A 13151-nucleotide genomic window follows, 5' to 3' on the forward strand; every position below is an offset into this window, starting at 1 on the left:
GCTGTTGATGGGGAATTGAACCTGAGACCAATTGATCCGCAGGCTGACCCTCTAATCCAGCGGTTCTCAACCTGTGGGTCGCGACCCCTTTGGCGGTCGAACGACCCTTTCACAGGAGTCACCTAAGACCATCCTGCATATCAGATACTTACATGACGATTCATAACAGTAGCAACATTACAGTTATGAAGTAGCAACGAAAATACTTTTATGGTTGGGTCACAACATGAGGAACTGTATTTAAAGGGCCTGAAGGTTGAGAACAACTGCTAATCACTGAGTAAAACTGGCAAGAGCTTATCCATGTCTGTTAATTAACCCAAGCAACCCCTCTCTCTCCAAATGACTAGAGAAATGGGGATCTGTGTCACCAGTTCTTGTGAACTTTTCTGCAGGAAAAGCCAGATACCAGTACTTCTGTGTTACTTAACTTCAAATGTCCAAGGAGCCTGGGCTGTGCCCTGTATCAAATGTACAGAAAGAATGTATTACCGCTTTGGGCGTGCTGAGTTTTTGCAACAGCAGGTTCAGCAGATGATATGTGCTCAGCAGGAGCAGGCCAGGTTCCTGCAGCAGGTTTCATTTGGAAGGTTTCATTTGCTAAACAGGCTCCAGTAGGCCTGATGGATACCTGCTCCCACCTGTGACATGGCCTCTACGTGGCTGAATGCTGAGCCCTCAGAAATGTACTTGGTAATACGGAGTCCTGAAGTTAGAGAAAGTTAGCAGCATCTGGACTTTGTGTATTGGAGTGTATTAGTTTTCTATGGCTGCTATAACAAATTCCCCCAAATGTAGTGGTTTAAAACAACACAACTTAATTCTCTTACAGTGCTGGAGGTAAGAAGTCTAAAGCAGGTTTTAAGGAGCTAGGTCAAGGAGTTGATGGGACTGTGTTCTAGGGGTCTAAGAGAGAATCTGTTCCTTGCCTTTTCTAGCTTTTAGAGGCTTCCCACCTTCCTTGCCTCTTGGCCTCTTCATTCCAAACCCCACTTCTGTTGTCACATCTCTTCTCTGACTCTGACCCTCTCTCCTCTACTTAATAGGACCCTTGTGATGATATTGGGCCAGCCCAGATAATCTAGGATATTTCCCCATCTCAGGAGTTTTCACTTACCCAGCTGTAAAGCCCCTTTTATCATGGAAGGTATCCTATTCACCTGTCCCAGGGATTAGGATGTGGGCATCTTTGGAGAGGCAGGATTCTGTCAACACCGGGAAAATCAAAGCAGAAGTACCAGTGCTAAGATGGAATGGACTCTACAGTGTCAGAGAAACCTTGTAAAAGCATAAATGGCAACTCCTCACTTTTCTACTCACAGCCCTCCCGTGCTACTTGCTGCTCCCAAGAGACCAAAGTCCTTCAGGTGGCCTGTGAGGTCTTATCTGACACCCCTCTGACCTCACCCTCTCCTAACCTCCCTTCTGCTGTGTCTGTTCAGCTACTTTGGCCTCCTTGCAGCTCCCCCTACACCTCTCAGCCTTTTCCTGTTTCTGAGCTTGCCCTCCCTTCCTGAACCCATCTGTCCTTGGTTTCTCTTCTCAGATCTCAGCTCAAATGTCATGTTCCAAGAGAGGCCCACCTCTCCACCTCACCCAGAATATCCTCCTTCCCCACCCCCACAGGCCACTGGCCACTCTCCAGCTGTTGGTCTGAAATGATCTGCTTCATTTATCCATTTCTTGCCCGGCTCCTCAGATAAAAATGTACCCTCCTGGAGACCACCCACAGGGTCAGCCTTGCCCACTTGCTGGGCCCCTAGCTCCGAGCTCTCCTCCAGACGCTTTGTAGGTGCCCAGCATGGATGCCCGCCAAGACTGGCCAGAGCAGAGCAGGCAGGGCAGCCCTTCTCGCCTGGACAGCCCGGAAAAGGCGGGAAAAAGAGGCGGGGGGGGGGGGGGGCGGGGGGGAGCGGGAACGTGGGGGAACCAGCAAACAAACAAGTCTCATGGGTGGGTAGAGTGGGAGTGCCGGCGGGCCCTGACGCTAGGAAGTGGGGCTGGGGGCAATCAGCCTGTCCATCCGGTTGGCCCCCCACATTCTCCTGCAGTGGTGACATTGATTCCAGCCTTCCTTGCCCTACTGGTCAATGGTGCCCAGGTCGGGGTGGGGGGCCCGGGGGTCTGCAGGAGCCGACTTAGTAGGCCAAGGGGGGGTCTCTATTCTGGATGTGCCTAGGGCTCTTTGGAGGGCAGCATGTGGGGCGACCCTGGTCCCACCACTGGGCCCCATGTACGCTGGGCACCCAGCAGAGCGCGCAGGCCTGGGCGGGGCCGTGGCCTGCTGGAAGAAGCGGGGGGGGGGGGGGGGGTGGATTGAGGCGGGGGCGCCCCCCACCCCCTTTCTTGCTTCGCGCCACTGCAGCGGCCAATCACCGTGCAGGCGCCCGCCCCCTGCGTGGCCTCCCACAACTTCTAAACGCCGAGTTTTCGCGGGAAAAAAATCAGAGCAGCTGGCAGCGTGGGCAGACTGGGCGCTCCGGGTCGCACGCACGTCCGCGCGGGGTCCGGGCCACACACGCCGCTCTATCGCCATTTCCAGGGCCAAGCGCGCAGGCAGGAGAGTGGGGGGGCGGCCGGCGAGGTGAGTGGCCAGGCGACTTGGGGCACCAGCCTGGGCCGGTGTGTGTGTGTGGGGGGGTGGGGGTGGGGGTGGGAGGGCGGAGGGAGAAGGGGGTTGGGGGAGGTGGGAAACCCAGCACACCGGGCGCTGAGACTTTGCAAAACTTTCCTGAGCGGCCTGAGACGCGCGGTCCGCACCGGTGCCGGCGTGCCCGCGCCCACGCCGGCACCGGGCTCTCCTGCACGCGGACTCGGCTGTGCCGGAACCTCGGTCGGCCCTGGGCAGTGGCCTTCGGAATTCCGGACGTAGGCACAGGCGGGCGGAACCTCCCCGGAGCCCCGCGGGGGTCTCGCCAGCTGGGTGGGGGAGGGCCGGGAGAGCCGCGGGGGACCTTGTCAGGCTCCGCGCCTGCGCGCGGGGCGCCCCGCGATTCAATTGTCGCGCCGGAGCCCGGTTTCGCGCGCCCTTCGTTCCCCGGGCACGTCTGGGCCAATGAGGAGCGGGCGGGGCGGGGCGGCCTGGCGCGGCGGAGCCAATGAGCGAGGCGGATCGAGCGAGGGGCCCCTCCGGCGGCCGGGCGGTGGGGGTGGGCGTGGGCTCGCTGGCGTGGCCCACTCCGGCGGGAGGGAGGATAAGAGGGGCCCCGGGGACGGGAGTCAGAGTCCGGGGAGCGAGAGCCGGCGCGCGTGGACGTGGTGGGGCTGAGGTGAGACGCTCGGCGTGTGCGGGGGTGGCCGGGACGGGGCGGCCGGTTGCCATGGCCACCGCGGGGGCCAGCCGCGTCGCGCCCCGGGGGCCGCCGACACCGAGGGGTCGGAGCCTCGCGTGTCTCCGGGGTTGGGGGTGGGGGGTTCTTCCCCTTTGCACTTAGTTGAGTTCCCAGGGACTTCTGAAGTTCCGACCTGCGCCGGACTTTTGGGTTTCCCTCTTGCGTCAGTATTAATTCAGTGAATGAATGAATGAATGAATGAACGAACGAACTCGACCCCTCAGCTTTTGGCTGTGTCCTTCCTCCTCTGGACGTTGGTGTCTCTCCTCCGAAGCGGGTGTGTGGGTTGGACTGAGTGGATCAAGAGGCCGTTTGCCTTCCCTAATTTCCCCTTCCTCCTAAACGCTACCCTGGTGTTAGTCATTTACGCGTTAACTCCTTTAATTTACTCTGCCTGGCCCCGGGCTAGCTCTGGCCGACTGTGGGGACCAGGGGGTCCGAGAGGGCGTTCGGGGAGTTTTTGGGTGTCCTCGCACTGGACAAAGCCAGGATGACCCAAGTGTGGCACGGGCCTGGCGGGGGCGGCAGCGGCAGCGCTGACCGGAGGATCCACTCTCTGCTCTCGCAGCACCAGCAGGCATCATGTGGATCCAGGTTCGCACCATGGACGGGAAGGTGGCCCACAGCGTGGGCTCGCTCTCCAGGCTGACCAAGGTGGAAGAGCTGCGGGAGAAGATCCAGGAGCTGTTCCACGTGGAGCCCGGCCGACAGAGGCTCTTCTACCGGGGCAAGCAGGTAAACGCGCCCTGCAGGCTGCCCGCCGCCCAGCACCTTTGTTCCTGTCTCGTCCAGGCTTTGCTCCCCCGCCACCAGCACATTCAGTCCCCCCCCACCCCCCCCATCCGGTCCCGCTTCATGTCTCCACAGAAAACTCCCATGCCTGAGCCAGGAACAAAGGCTCAACTCACAGACTGACACACTGGGCAGGCAGCTGGCACTGGAATCTGTAGCATTCGGGCTTCTCACACTCCCTTTTCCTTTTATTGTTTTTGAAGCCCCTCAAAATAATTTCTAGGAAAAGAAGTTGGAGGTGGCTGACGGAGAGCCGATGAATTTCAAGGAAGAGCCCAGAATCCTTACTCAAACACTAGGGCGGAAGGGACCGCGTTGTTCTTTGAAACGCACACTGGTGGCCCACGGCCTGCACCTATTTTGAGTTTGACCCCCCAGGGGGTGTTTTCTAGAAATTTGGACCAGCTTATTCAGAGGCGGGAGACGGTGCTCGAAAATCTGGAATTTCTGCCACTCTGGGCCTGCGGGGGCTGCGGATGAGCAGGGGCTGGTGCTGTGGTCTGCGGCCTTGCTGTCCTTTGCGCTCTGTCCTCCGACCCTGGTAGCAGTTAAAATGGCCACCCCTGCGTTAGCGGTGGCTCGCAGTTGGGACGCTCTCTCCAGTGGCATTGGGGGAGGTTTCCAGTTTTGTAGTTGTCCTTGGGGGATGTACGCCTGGGAATGAAATTTCCCTGAGTGGGAGATGGTGGCACGAAGTGTTGGTCCTGTCTGCTGGGACCGACCTGGAGTAGGGACGGGTGTAGCGATTGAACTGGATTAAAAGTCTTCAGTTGGGCTGTGTGCCCGACTTTGTTGTTGTGGCGTTTTGAACTGGATCCTGCCGCCATCTGGTGTCTAGATTGAAAAATAAACACTCCGTGTCCGCGCCTGGGCATGATTTTTGGGGGTTGGGAGGATCCTGTGTGCTTACTTGAAATGAGACCTGATGATTAATTTCTTGGGCTTGGAGCGCCCTGGAAGACCTTTAGCCTCCTTCCTGTGAGAGATAGGATGACTTGAATGTCTTAAGAATCTGAGTTAACCCGCCCTGCCTGGGGAGGGAAAGCCGATCCTGCAAACTTGGGGATTTAACTGTGCAGTCGCATTCCTGTTGAGAAAAGGCAGGGCTTGCGTGGAGCTCCGCTGGGCTGCTGTCTCCTGCCTCTTAAGTGCCTCATTTGGTGGCATCTACACGGATTGTGATTTGCCACTTAGTCGATTTGTTCAGCAGAGGTCCTTTCTGAAAACCTCCTGCATGTGCCTACTAAGCAGTTCATGGTGTAGTTCAAAGGCAGGTTGAATGGAGTCCTCACAAAGTTCAAGGAAGCACGTATGTTTGTTTGCCTGTTGTGTGCCAAACACGTTTTTTTGTTTTTTTTTTAAAACGTCAGTAGGTTTATATTCTATTAAACACTGTTCATTTTAATTTTTACATTGCAAACATGTAGAAAAGTTGAAAGACCCACGAACACATGAACACCTCCCTAGGTTTTACCACTGCTATTTTGTGTAGTCACTTTTATCACTCGGCTCTGTCTTGCTCTATCCATCCACCAATATGTCTTATTTTTTGGGATGCATTTCAAAGTAAGTTTGCAGACGATAGTTCATATCACCCCTAAATACTCAGCATGCCTGTCATTAAGTAGAGTTCACTATTGGGGTTCTCACTGTCTTTTTAGGTAAAATTTGTATATATCAAGGCACGTCTTTAGCAGACCATTTGGAGTTCTGACAAATGTCTATACCCACATAACCAAACCCCTATCTCCCTTCATTCATTATACAATATTTGATCCATTCAAAAGTCTTGCTGACCTCTGTGTAAGTACAAAGCATGATGACAGCAACACCAAGGTGCCTTAGATACGCACATAGTGCTTTTAATCTTAAGGCTGTTGGCGATGAGATACAGGACTCTTAACGCTGCTTTCACACAGTGCAGCTTTTATAGTTACCGCAGTGTGGCCCGTTCTCCTTCCTGCTGTGCTCCTCGGCAGGCAGCTTTGTGAGGGAACGTGCAGTTGTTTCTGTCTTCCGGGTAAGGAAGCCAGGCCTCAGAGCCTGATGCAATTTCCCCAAGGTTGTCTGGCCAGGAATCGGCCTGGTGGCTTGGAGGTGTGGACATCGACGGGAGGGTGGGTGACAAAAGCACACAAGCCACGGCTCCAAGCAAGTCAAGCCTGCAAACAGACTGGACTAATAGTGATAGGAAGTGGTGCAGTTTCCAGTGGGTGCAGGAGAGCTGTTGTTTTCCAGAACGTTCTAGGGAGTCTGCACAATCTCCCCGCCCTTAAAAGAAATATGGCAAAGCAGTTCAAGTTCTGCAGGGAGGTTGACTGAGATCATAAAGCAGAACATAGCTGAGTCTTTCTTCAGGATATGGGAGGGCTTTGTGGCAGCTTGTTTAGGCTGAATAGGTTGGCGGTTATGTCGCTTGATTGGCGGAAATACAGGGAGCATGGGGGGAAGGGACCTCGGCGGCAGGCCCAGCCTGGGCAAGGAGAGAGGCATCTGGCGCCTGTTTTTTTGCTGCCCATAAAATTAATAATAGCTGTTATTTGTGGCATAGCCTTGAATAAGCTCAGGTACAAGGCTTTGCGCTTTACATGATCTTCCCAAGTCCCCTGTCCCAGAGGCTTGGCCATAGACTCTGTTTGGACGGAGCTAATTGTGGACCCACGGCATGGTGGCATGGTAAGAATTCAGTGAGGTAATGGACGTGAAGGAATGAGCCCATGTCTGGCTCACAATAAAGGTGCAATAAATCAGCTCAGGGCCTGTCCCCCTGGGGGCCCCCGCCATGGGGGCCGGTCATTCTCCATGAGGGGCTTGGTCTTTCTCTGTGGGGGGCTGTGCCGTGTTGAGCAGCATCCCTGGCCCCACCCACTCAATGCTAGGAGCACCCCTGGTTGTGATAACCACAAATGTCCCCAGCATCACCAAGTGTCCTCTTGGGGACAAAATCACCCCTAGTAGTTTTGTAGCTAACTTAGGAAAACAGCTAACTTGGCCTTGCTGAGCTCCAAGGCTCTGTTAAGGTCAGTCTGAAAGATCAGTTGAAATGATATCCTGGGAATGGCCTTGCAAGGGTCACTCATGTCACAGTAACCTACCAAGTGTCCCTGCTGTAGTGGCCTTTCCAGGACACTGCCTGCCTTTCCGAAGGGCAGGGTCAGGCAGCAAATAGGACAGTTCCTCGCAGAGACTTGTTCTTCCGGCTGCTTGAGGGAAGGTCCCTTTTTCCCATGGAGAGCTCCCAGCTAGAGGGCATGCCCTCTAAGCCGGGGGTCAGCAGATTCTGTCTGTAAAGGGCCTGGCAGTAAATATTTGTCTCTCTGGGGACGGCTCACCTCCACCACTGGAGCAGGAAGGCAGCCACAGACAGTATGTAAACGAATGGACCTGTTTCAGTAGGCGTCACAATACATTTTGTTTACAAAACCAAGTGTGGGACAGAACTGTCACGAGGGCTGTGGTGTGCCAATCACCTTGTGCTCTGATCCAGGCTCCGGGTTGGTGAAGCCAGGTTTTATTCTCAGGAACAGCATTGCTGTGGAATGTGTCAGGGCCCTTGGTTGCAGGAGTTTTTCCAGGGCAGGGCGCTCAGACTGTTTGGTCTCAGGCCCCCTGTCCACCCTCCAAAGTGATTGAGGACCACGAAGAGCTTCTGCTGGGGTTATGTCCATTGTTTCTTGCGTGTTAGAAATTGGAAATTAGAAGTCAGAATTCACGCGTGCACGTTTCCTTGGTCGTCAGAATGGTGGCATCATCCTGCATTATGAAGGCTCCCCTGTATCCCTGTGAGACTATCGGAGTGAAAATGGCCAGGGTCAGCGTGGAGCCATCACAAGAGTTTTGGCCTTATGACCACTGAAATGTTGCTCCAGGGCACATGGTCAGCTGTGGCCCTGCCGGGTCAAAGGACAGAGTTCAGTGGTCGTGCCTGATTTGCATTCTCCATGTCCGAGGGGGGCTAGGATGTGCGAGAAGGGTCGTGCTTGAGGCGCTCACTCTGCTTGCTCCTTCCCGAGTGGGCAGTGTGTCACCTCTGCCACATCTGGGATCCTTCTTCCATCTCTCCATCCCTCTTGTCTGGCCTGCACCTCAGGCTGCTCTGCGGAGGCCTGGAGGCTGAGATGGGAAGATGGGCGGTGGGGTAAGCTGCATCCCCTGGAAGAGGGGCAGAGCAGTTTCTCACTTCCTGCCTCCGCAAGTTCCCTTTTCTCCAGCTCTGGGTCCTTCTTGGTACCAGGCTCACGCTACCCTCATTAAGACCCTGCAGTCTGGTTTATGTCCTCTCCACCTCTCACCCAAATTGCCGCCACATGCCAAACCCGGTGACATTTATTTCCTGCTCTCTTGTGTTTTGGGGCAGCACACGGCACCCTGAAAAGTATCCCCCAAAAGTCACAAAGGGCAGAAAGTGAACAGAAGCAATAGGCATGGAGAGCTTTTTTATTTTCTTATTTGTATTTTTTGTATTTTATTGATTTTAGAGAGAGGGGAAGGGAGAGGGATAGAGAGATAGAAACATGGATGAGAGAAACATTGACCGGCTGCCGCTTGTGCACCCCTATTGGGGATCGAGCCTGAAACCCGGGCATGTGCCCTGATCAGCAATTGAACCTGGTGACCTCTTGGTTCAAGGGTTGATGTTCAACCACTGAGCTACCCTGGCCAGGCAACATGGTGAGCTTTTTTTTTTTAAAGAGCATCTCCTTTAATTTTTTTAATTTATTTTTTTAATCCTCACCTGAGAATGTTTTCCATTGATTTTTAGAGAGAGTGGAAGAGAGAAAGACAGAAATATCGATGTGAGAGACACACATTGATTGGTTGCCATCTGCACTCACCCCGACCAGGGCCGGGGAGGAGCCTGCAACTGAGGTACATGCCCTTGACCGGAATTGAACTGGGACCCGTTGGTCCGCAGGCTGACGCTCTATACACTGAGCCAAACAGGCTAAGACATGGTGAGCTTTTTTTCTTTTTTTTAAATATATCTTTATTGATTTCAGAGAGGAAGGGAGAAGGGAGAAAGAGAGAAACATCAATGATGAGAGAGAATCATTGATTGACTGCCTCCTGCACAGCCCCTACTGGGGATCAAGCCCACAACCCAGGCATGTGCCCTAACCAGAATTGAACCTGGGACCCTTCAGTCTGCAGGCCCATGCTCTATCCACTGAGCCAAACCAGCCAGGACCGTGGTGAGATTTTAATACAAGTTTCCAAAAGGAACAAGGTGCTTACTTGTTAAATTGTATATGTGTTTATTTAGATTTACATGATGCCCATGGCATAAAATTCCAAATGTCCAGGAAGCATACTTGGTTTAAAAGAGAGAAAGAGAGACATAATTTAAATATTGTAGGCAGTTGGCCCTGGCCAGGTAGCTCGGTTGGTTAGAGTGTTGTCCTGAGGCGCCAAGGTTGTGGGTTTGAGCCCCAGTCAGGACACATACAAGAACCAACCAATGGGTGCATAAATAAGTGGAACAACAAGTTGATGTTGCTCTCTTTCTCCCTCCCCCCCTCCCCTCTTCCTTTCTCTCTCAAATCAATTTAAAAAAATACTGTATGCAGTTTTGCTGTCAGACCTGAATCTGCAGTACAGGGGTTATGTGCCTCCAAACATATATAGTCAGTCTTCCATATCTGCAGGTTTTGTTTTGTATCCACAGATTTGACCAACCACAGATAAAAACTATTCAGGAGGGGAAATCCCAGAAAGTTTCAGAAAGCAAAACTTGAATTTGCTGCATGCCAAGCACTATGCTGAATCCACGCAATTGAAGGGATGTGTAAGGTGCCCTGCTCTAGGTGCTGTGCTGTAGCCTGTACGCATGTATAGGTTCTGTGTAAATACTACACCCTTTTATATAAGGGGCTTGGGCATCTAACCATTTGGGTGTCCCTGGGGGTCATGCAAATGTAGGTTATGTGCAAGTATGCTATCTATATATATAAAAGGCAAATATGCTAAGTGTCCCTCCGATAGTCCGGCCAGTCGCTACAATGTGCACTGACCACTGGGGTCAGACGTGCAATGCAGGAGCTGCTGTGACATGCACTGGTCATTTACAAAGAAATGGCACTGTGGACCTGGCGCTGACAAAGCAACACTCGGCTTCCCCCAAGTGGGACACAGGCCCTGCCACCACCCTGGAGCAACAGCCCACCAACTCGCAGCCAACGCTGCCGTGACCCCATGGCGCAAAATGAGGCCCACAGCCCAGCCCAGCCCAGCCCGGAAGTGGTCGCTGTGGGCGCCAGGTAATGACGTCACGTAGCAACGCCTGGCTTCCTCTCCCTAGTGACTAGCCTCCTTGCAGTTTCTTCAGCCCAGGAACATGACTTGCTTTATACTTTAAACATTTTACACTTTAACCAAATGTCTGTGAAGCATTTTCCCGTGCCTCATCTCATTTCATCCTCACAGAAGTCCCGGAATGGGTAGATAGGAGACTCGGTGGAATCCTATTTTCTTTTCATTAGCCGGAAAATGGAGATTTAGAAAGTTTAGAAACTTGACCTGACTGAAAAGAAGTAAGAAATGGTGGACCTTGAAAATGACTCCAGGTTTTTTTACTGCTCAGAATATAGCCAAACACTGCTGCAGTTAAATATTTCACCCTTTGTTCTCCCTGCGTGATCTACAATGATAATCTGCTTCGTGTTGATATTTACTATGTTGCTGACAGTTACCTGAAAGGGAAGTTGAGGTGCTTCACTGGGCTGGAGAAAGTTTAGCTAAATCAGAAAGCAAGTCTAATTAAGCAAGTTTATTCTATATATATATATAAAAGACTAAGTTGACTCGCCCATGCATGATACATATAAAGCTCTCTGCACCAATTGCACGCTTGTGTTTCGATCTTTCATTGTTGATTGTGAATTTGGTTGACACTTCTATTGTAGAGAAAGGGCAAATAGCGATATTAAAATATTTCTTCTAATTAGTTTCCTTTCAATGTGCACGAGTCCATGCACTAGGACACTAGTTTTCTTTAAGGGACTTGAGCATCTCGCGATTTGGGTGTCCTTGGGGGTTCAGGACCCACGGCCCCGCAGATATCTAGGTACAACTGCATATTTTACTACAGGCAATTTAAGGGGTTGTCAGTGGAAATTTTGGTTATTCAAGATTTTAACTTCAGGTTTAATTTTTTTTTATTGTCTAAAGTTTTACATGTCTCCTTTTCCCCCAATTGACTGCCCCCTCAGGTTTAATTTTAACATTAGAACCTCTAATGAAAGGTGGTGCTCACTTGTCATTCAGTTTTTATAGCTTTTTAAAATTTTTTATAAACATCAGATTTTTATTTCTTACAGTTCTGGAGGCTGGAAGTCCAAGATCAAGGTGCCAGCAGATTTGGTGTCTAGTGGAAAAAGCTATAGCTTTTATTAATGCCGTTAGCCTTGGTTGGAATTTTAGGATCTCAATAACGAACCCAAACCTTAGACTGTTTGGTCACCTCATGCGGACATGTTAGGATGAGGTAGGCCTGGGCCCAGCCTCTCTCCCTGTGGTTTCTGAACGTTTCTGCACAGCTTTGGGGAAGCCGATGGGGGTAGACAATAGGGGCACACAATACACCTCCTCACTGTAGCAAACAGTTGTGCAAGCTGCTTCCTGCTGACTGCAGGACCCTTCTGGAAAGTTCTAAGTTGTGAATCGTGTCCTGCAGGCAGAGTTTCATGCCAGCCTGGCCCAGCCTGAGTGCCCCCTTTCCTGCCCTGTTTGTGCCTCTGTCTGCGCCCTTGTGCGGGCAGGCAGGTCGCCTCCTCCAGGAAGCTCAGGCCCTGAGCAAGTCAGTGGGCTTCTGTCAGTCTGGCTTCCTGACCTGTCATGGAGGTGAGGGGCCAGGTCAGGCCCAGCGTGGGCTCACCCTGTGGGAGGTGTTGTCAGTAGAAAAATACCATGAGAGAGGAGTGGTGTGAGTGCTGAAGCCAAATCAGAATTCCCCCTGCCTCCGTGTCTGCGTGACCCTTTCCACCCCTCCTCTGCACCCCCAGTGGCCATTCTGGTGCATTCTGCCTCCTCTCTTACCTCAGCCTCCCAGCTTGGCCTCTCTTCTCTCCAACTCGGTCTCTGTCCGGGGCCTCTGTCCGGTGTTCCTTGTGAAACAAGTCTGATCACGTGCTCCCTTCTGGCTCGGCCCTACAACTGCCTCTGTCGCCCAGGCAGCTAGGTTTATTTCCCGTCCTCTGAAGTGTCGTCTGAAGTCGTCCTCGTTTCCCTTGATGTGTGTGTGTGTGAGACACATCCACTTTTGTTGTATTTCACTGTCACGTGCAGCTGTGTGATACTCTTTTGCATGTATAAGCCATAGTTTTGCTTGCAAATAATGCCTGTGAATATGCCAGGTAGGAACATTGGTGTCTGTGTCCTCAAGCACATGTGAGGGTCTCTCTAGCTTACTGGTTCTCATTGAGGGCAACTGCCCCTGGAGACACTGGGCCTTGTCTGGGGACATTTGTGGCCATCAGGACTGGGGGTGCTCAGGCATTAGGTGTGGGTAGAGGCCAGGGATGCTGCTCAATGCTCAGGAGTGCCCAGGATGGCCCCTCCCCACAGAATGACCAGGCGAATGAGGGATGTCTGCCTAACCCTGGAGGTGCTGGGCCCTAGGTACGAATGTCTTGTTTATCCTTTTTAAGGCCATTTGGCTTGCCCTCTGCTGGTTTCCTGTCACAGTTACACTCGGGGCATTTGTCCTTCTTCATCTTTTTTAAAATTAATAAACTTTATTTCTGAGAGCAATCTTAGCTTCTCAGCAAAATGATGAGGCAGGTTCAGAGATTTCCTGTGTACTCACAGCCTACTGTCAGCATCGGGCACCGAATGGTGCATTTGTTATAAGCCATGTACCTAGATCGGCATGTCATAGTCACCCAGAGTCCGTAGGCTACCTTAGGGTTCACTCTTGGTGTCATAAATTCCATGGGGTTGGAAACTACACAGAGTAGTTTCACCGCCTTAAAAATACTCTGTGCTATACCTGTTTTCCTCCCTCCATTTCCTGGCAGCCACGGATTCTTT

At 52.2% G+C, this 13151-nt stretch overlaps 1 protein-coding gene across 4 annotated transcripts in view; it reads left to right on the forward strand.

Annotated features, from left to right (window-relative positions):
• Positions 1 to 13151, forward strand: part of UHRF1 (ubiquitin like with PHD and ring finger domains 1) — a 66471-nt gene that overhangs the window by 21679 nt on the left and 31641 nt on the right. For 2 of the 4 annotated variants that reach the window (XM_036314228.1, XM_036314231.1), the window contains exons 1-2: positions 3137 to 3269; positions 3901 to 4067. In XM_036314228.1, the coding sequence (XP_036170121.1) occupies positions 3915 to 4067 (153 nt within the window). In that variant the 5' untranslated portion in view covers positions 3137 to 3269; positions 3901 to 3914. Of the gene's footprint in view, positions 1 to 2447; positions 2585 to 3136; positions 3270 to 3900; positions 4068 to 13151 lie in introns of those variants that run through there. The other 2 variants (XM_036314230.1, XM_036314229.1) reach the window with 2 other exon arrangements.

This window comes from Myotis myotis, unplaced genomic scaffold, assembly GCF_014108235.1.
Source record: "Myotis myotis isolate mMyoMyo1 unplaced genomic scaffold, mMyoMyo1.p scaffold_m19_p_6, whole genome shotgun sequence".
Lineage (NCBI taxonomy): Eukaryota > Metazoa > Chordata > Mammalia > Chiroptera > Vespertilionidae > Myotis > Myotis myotis.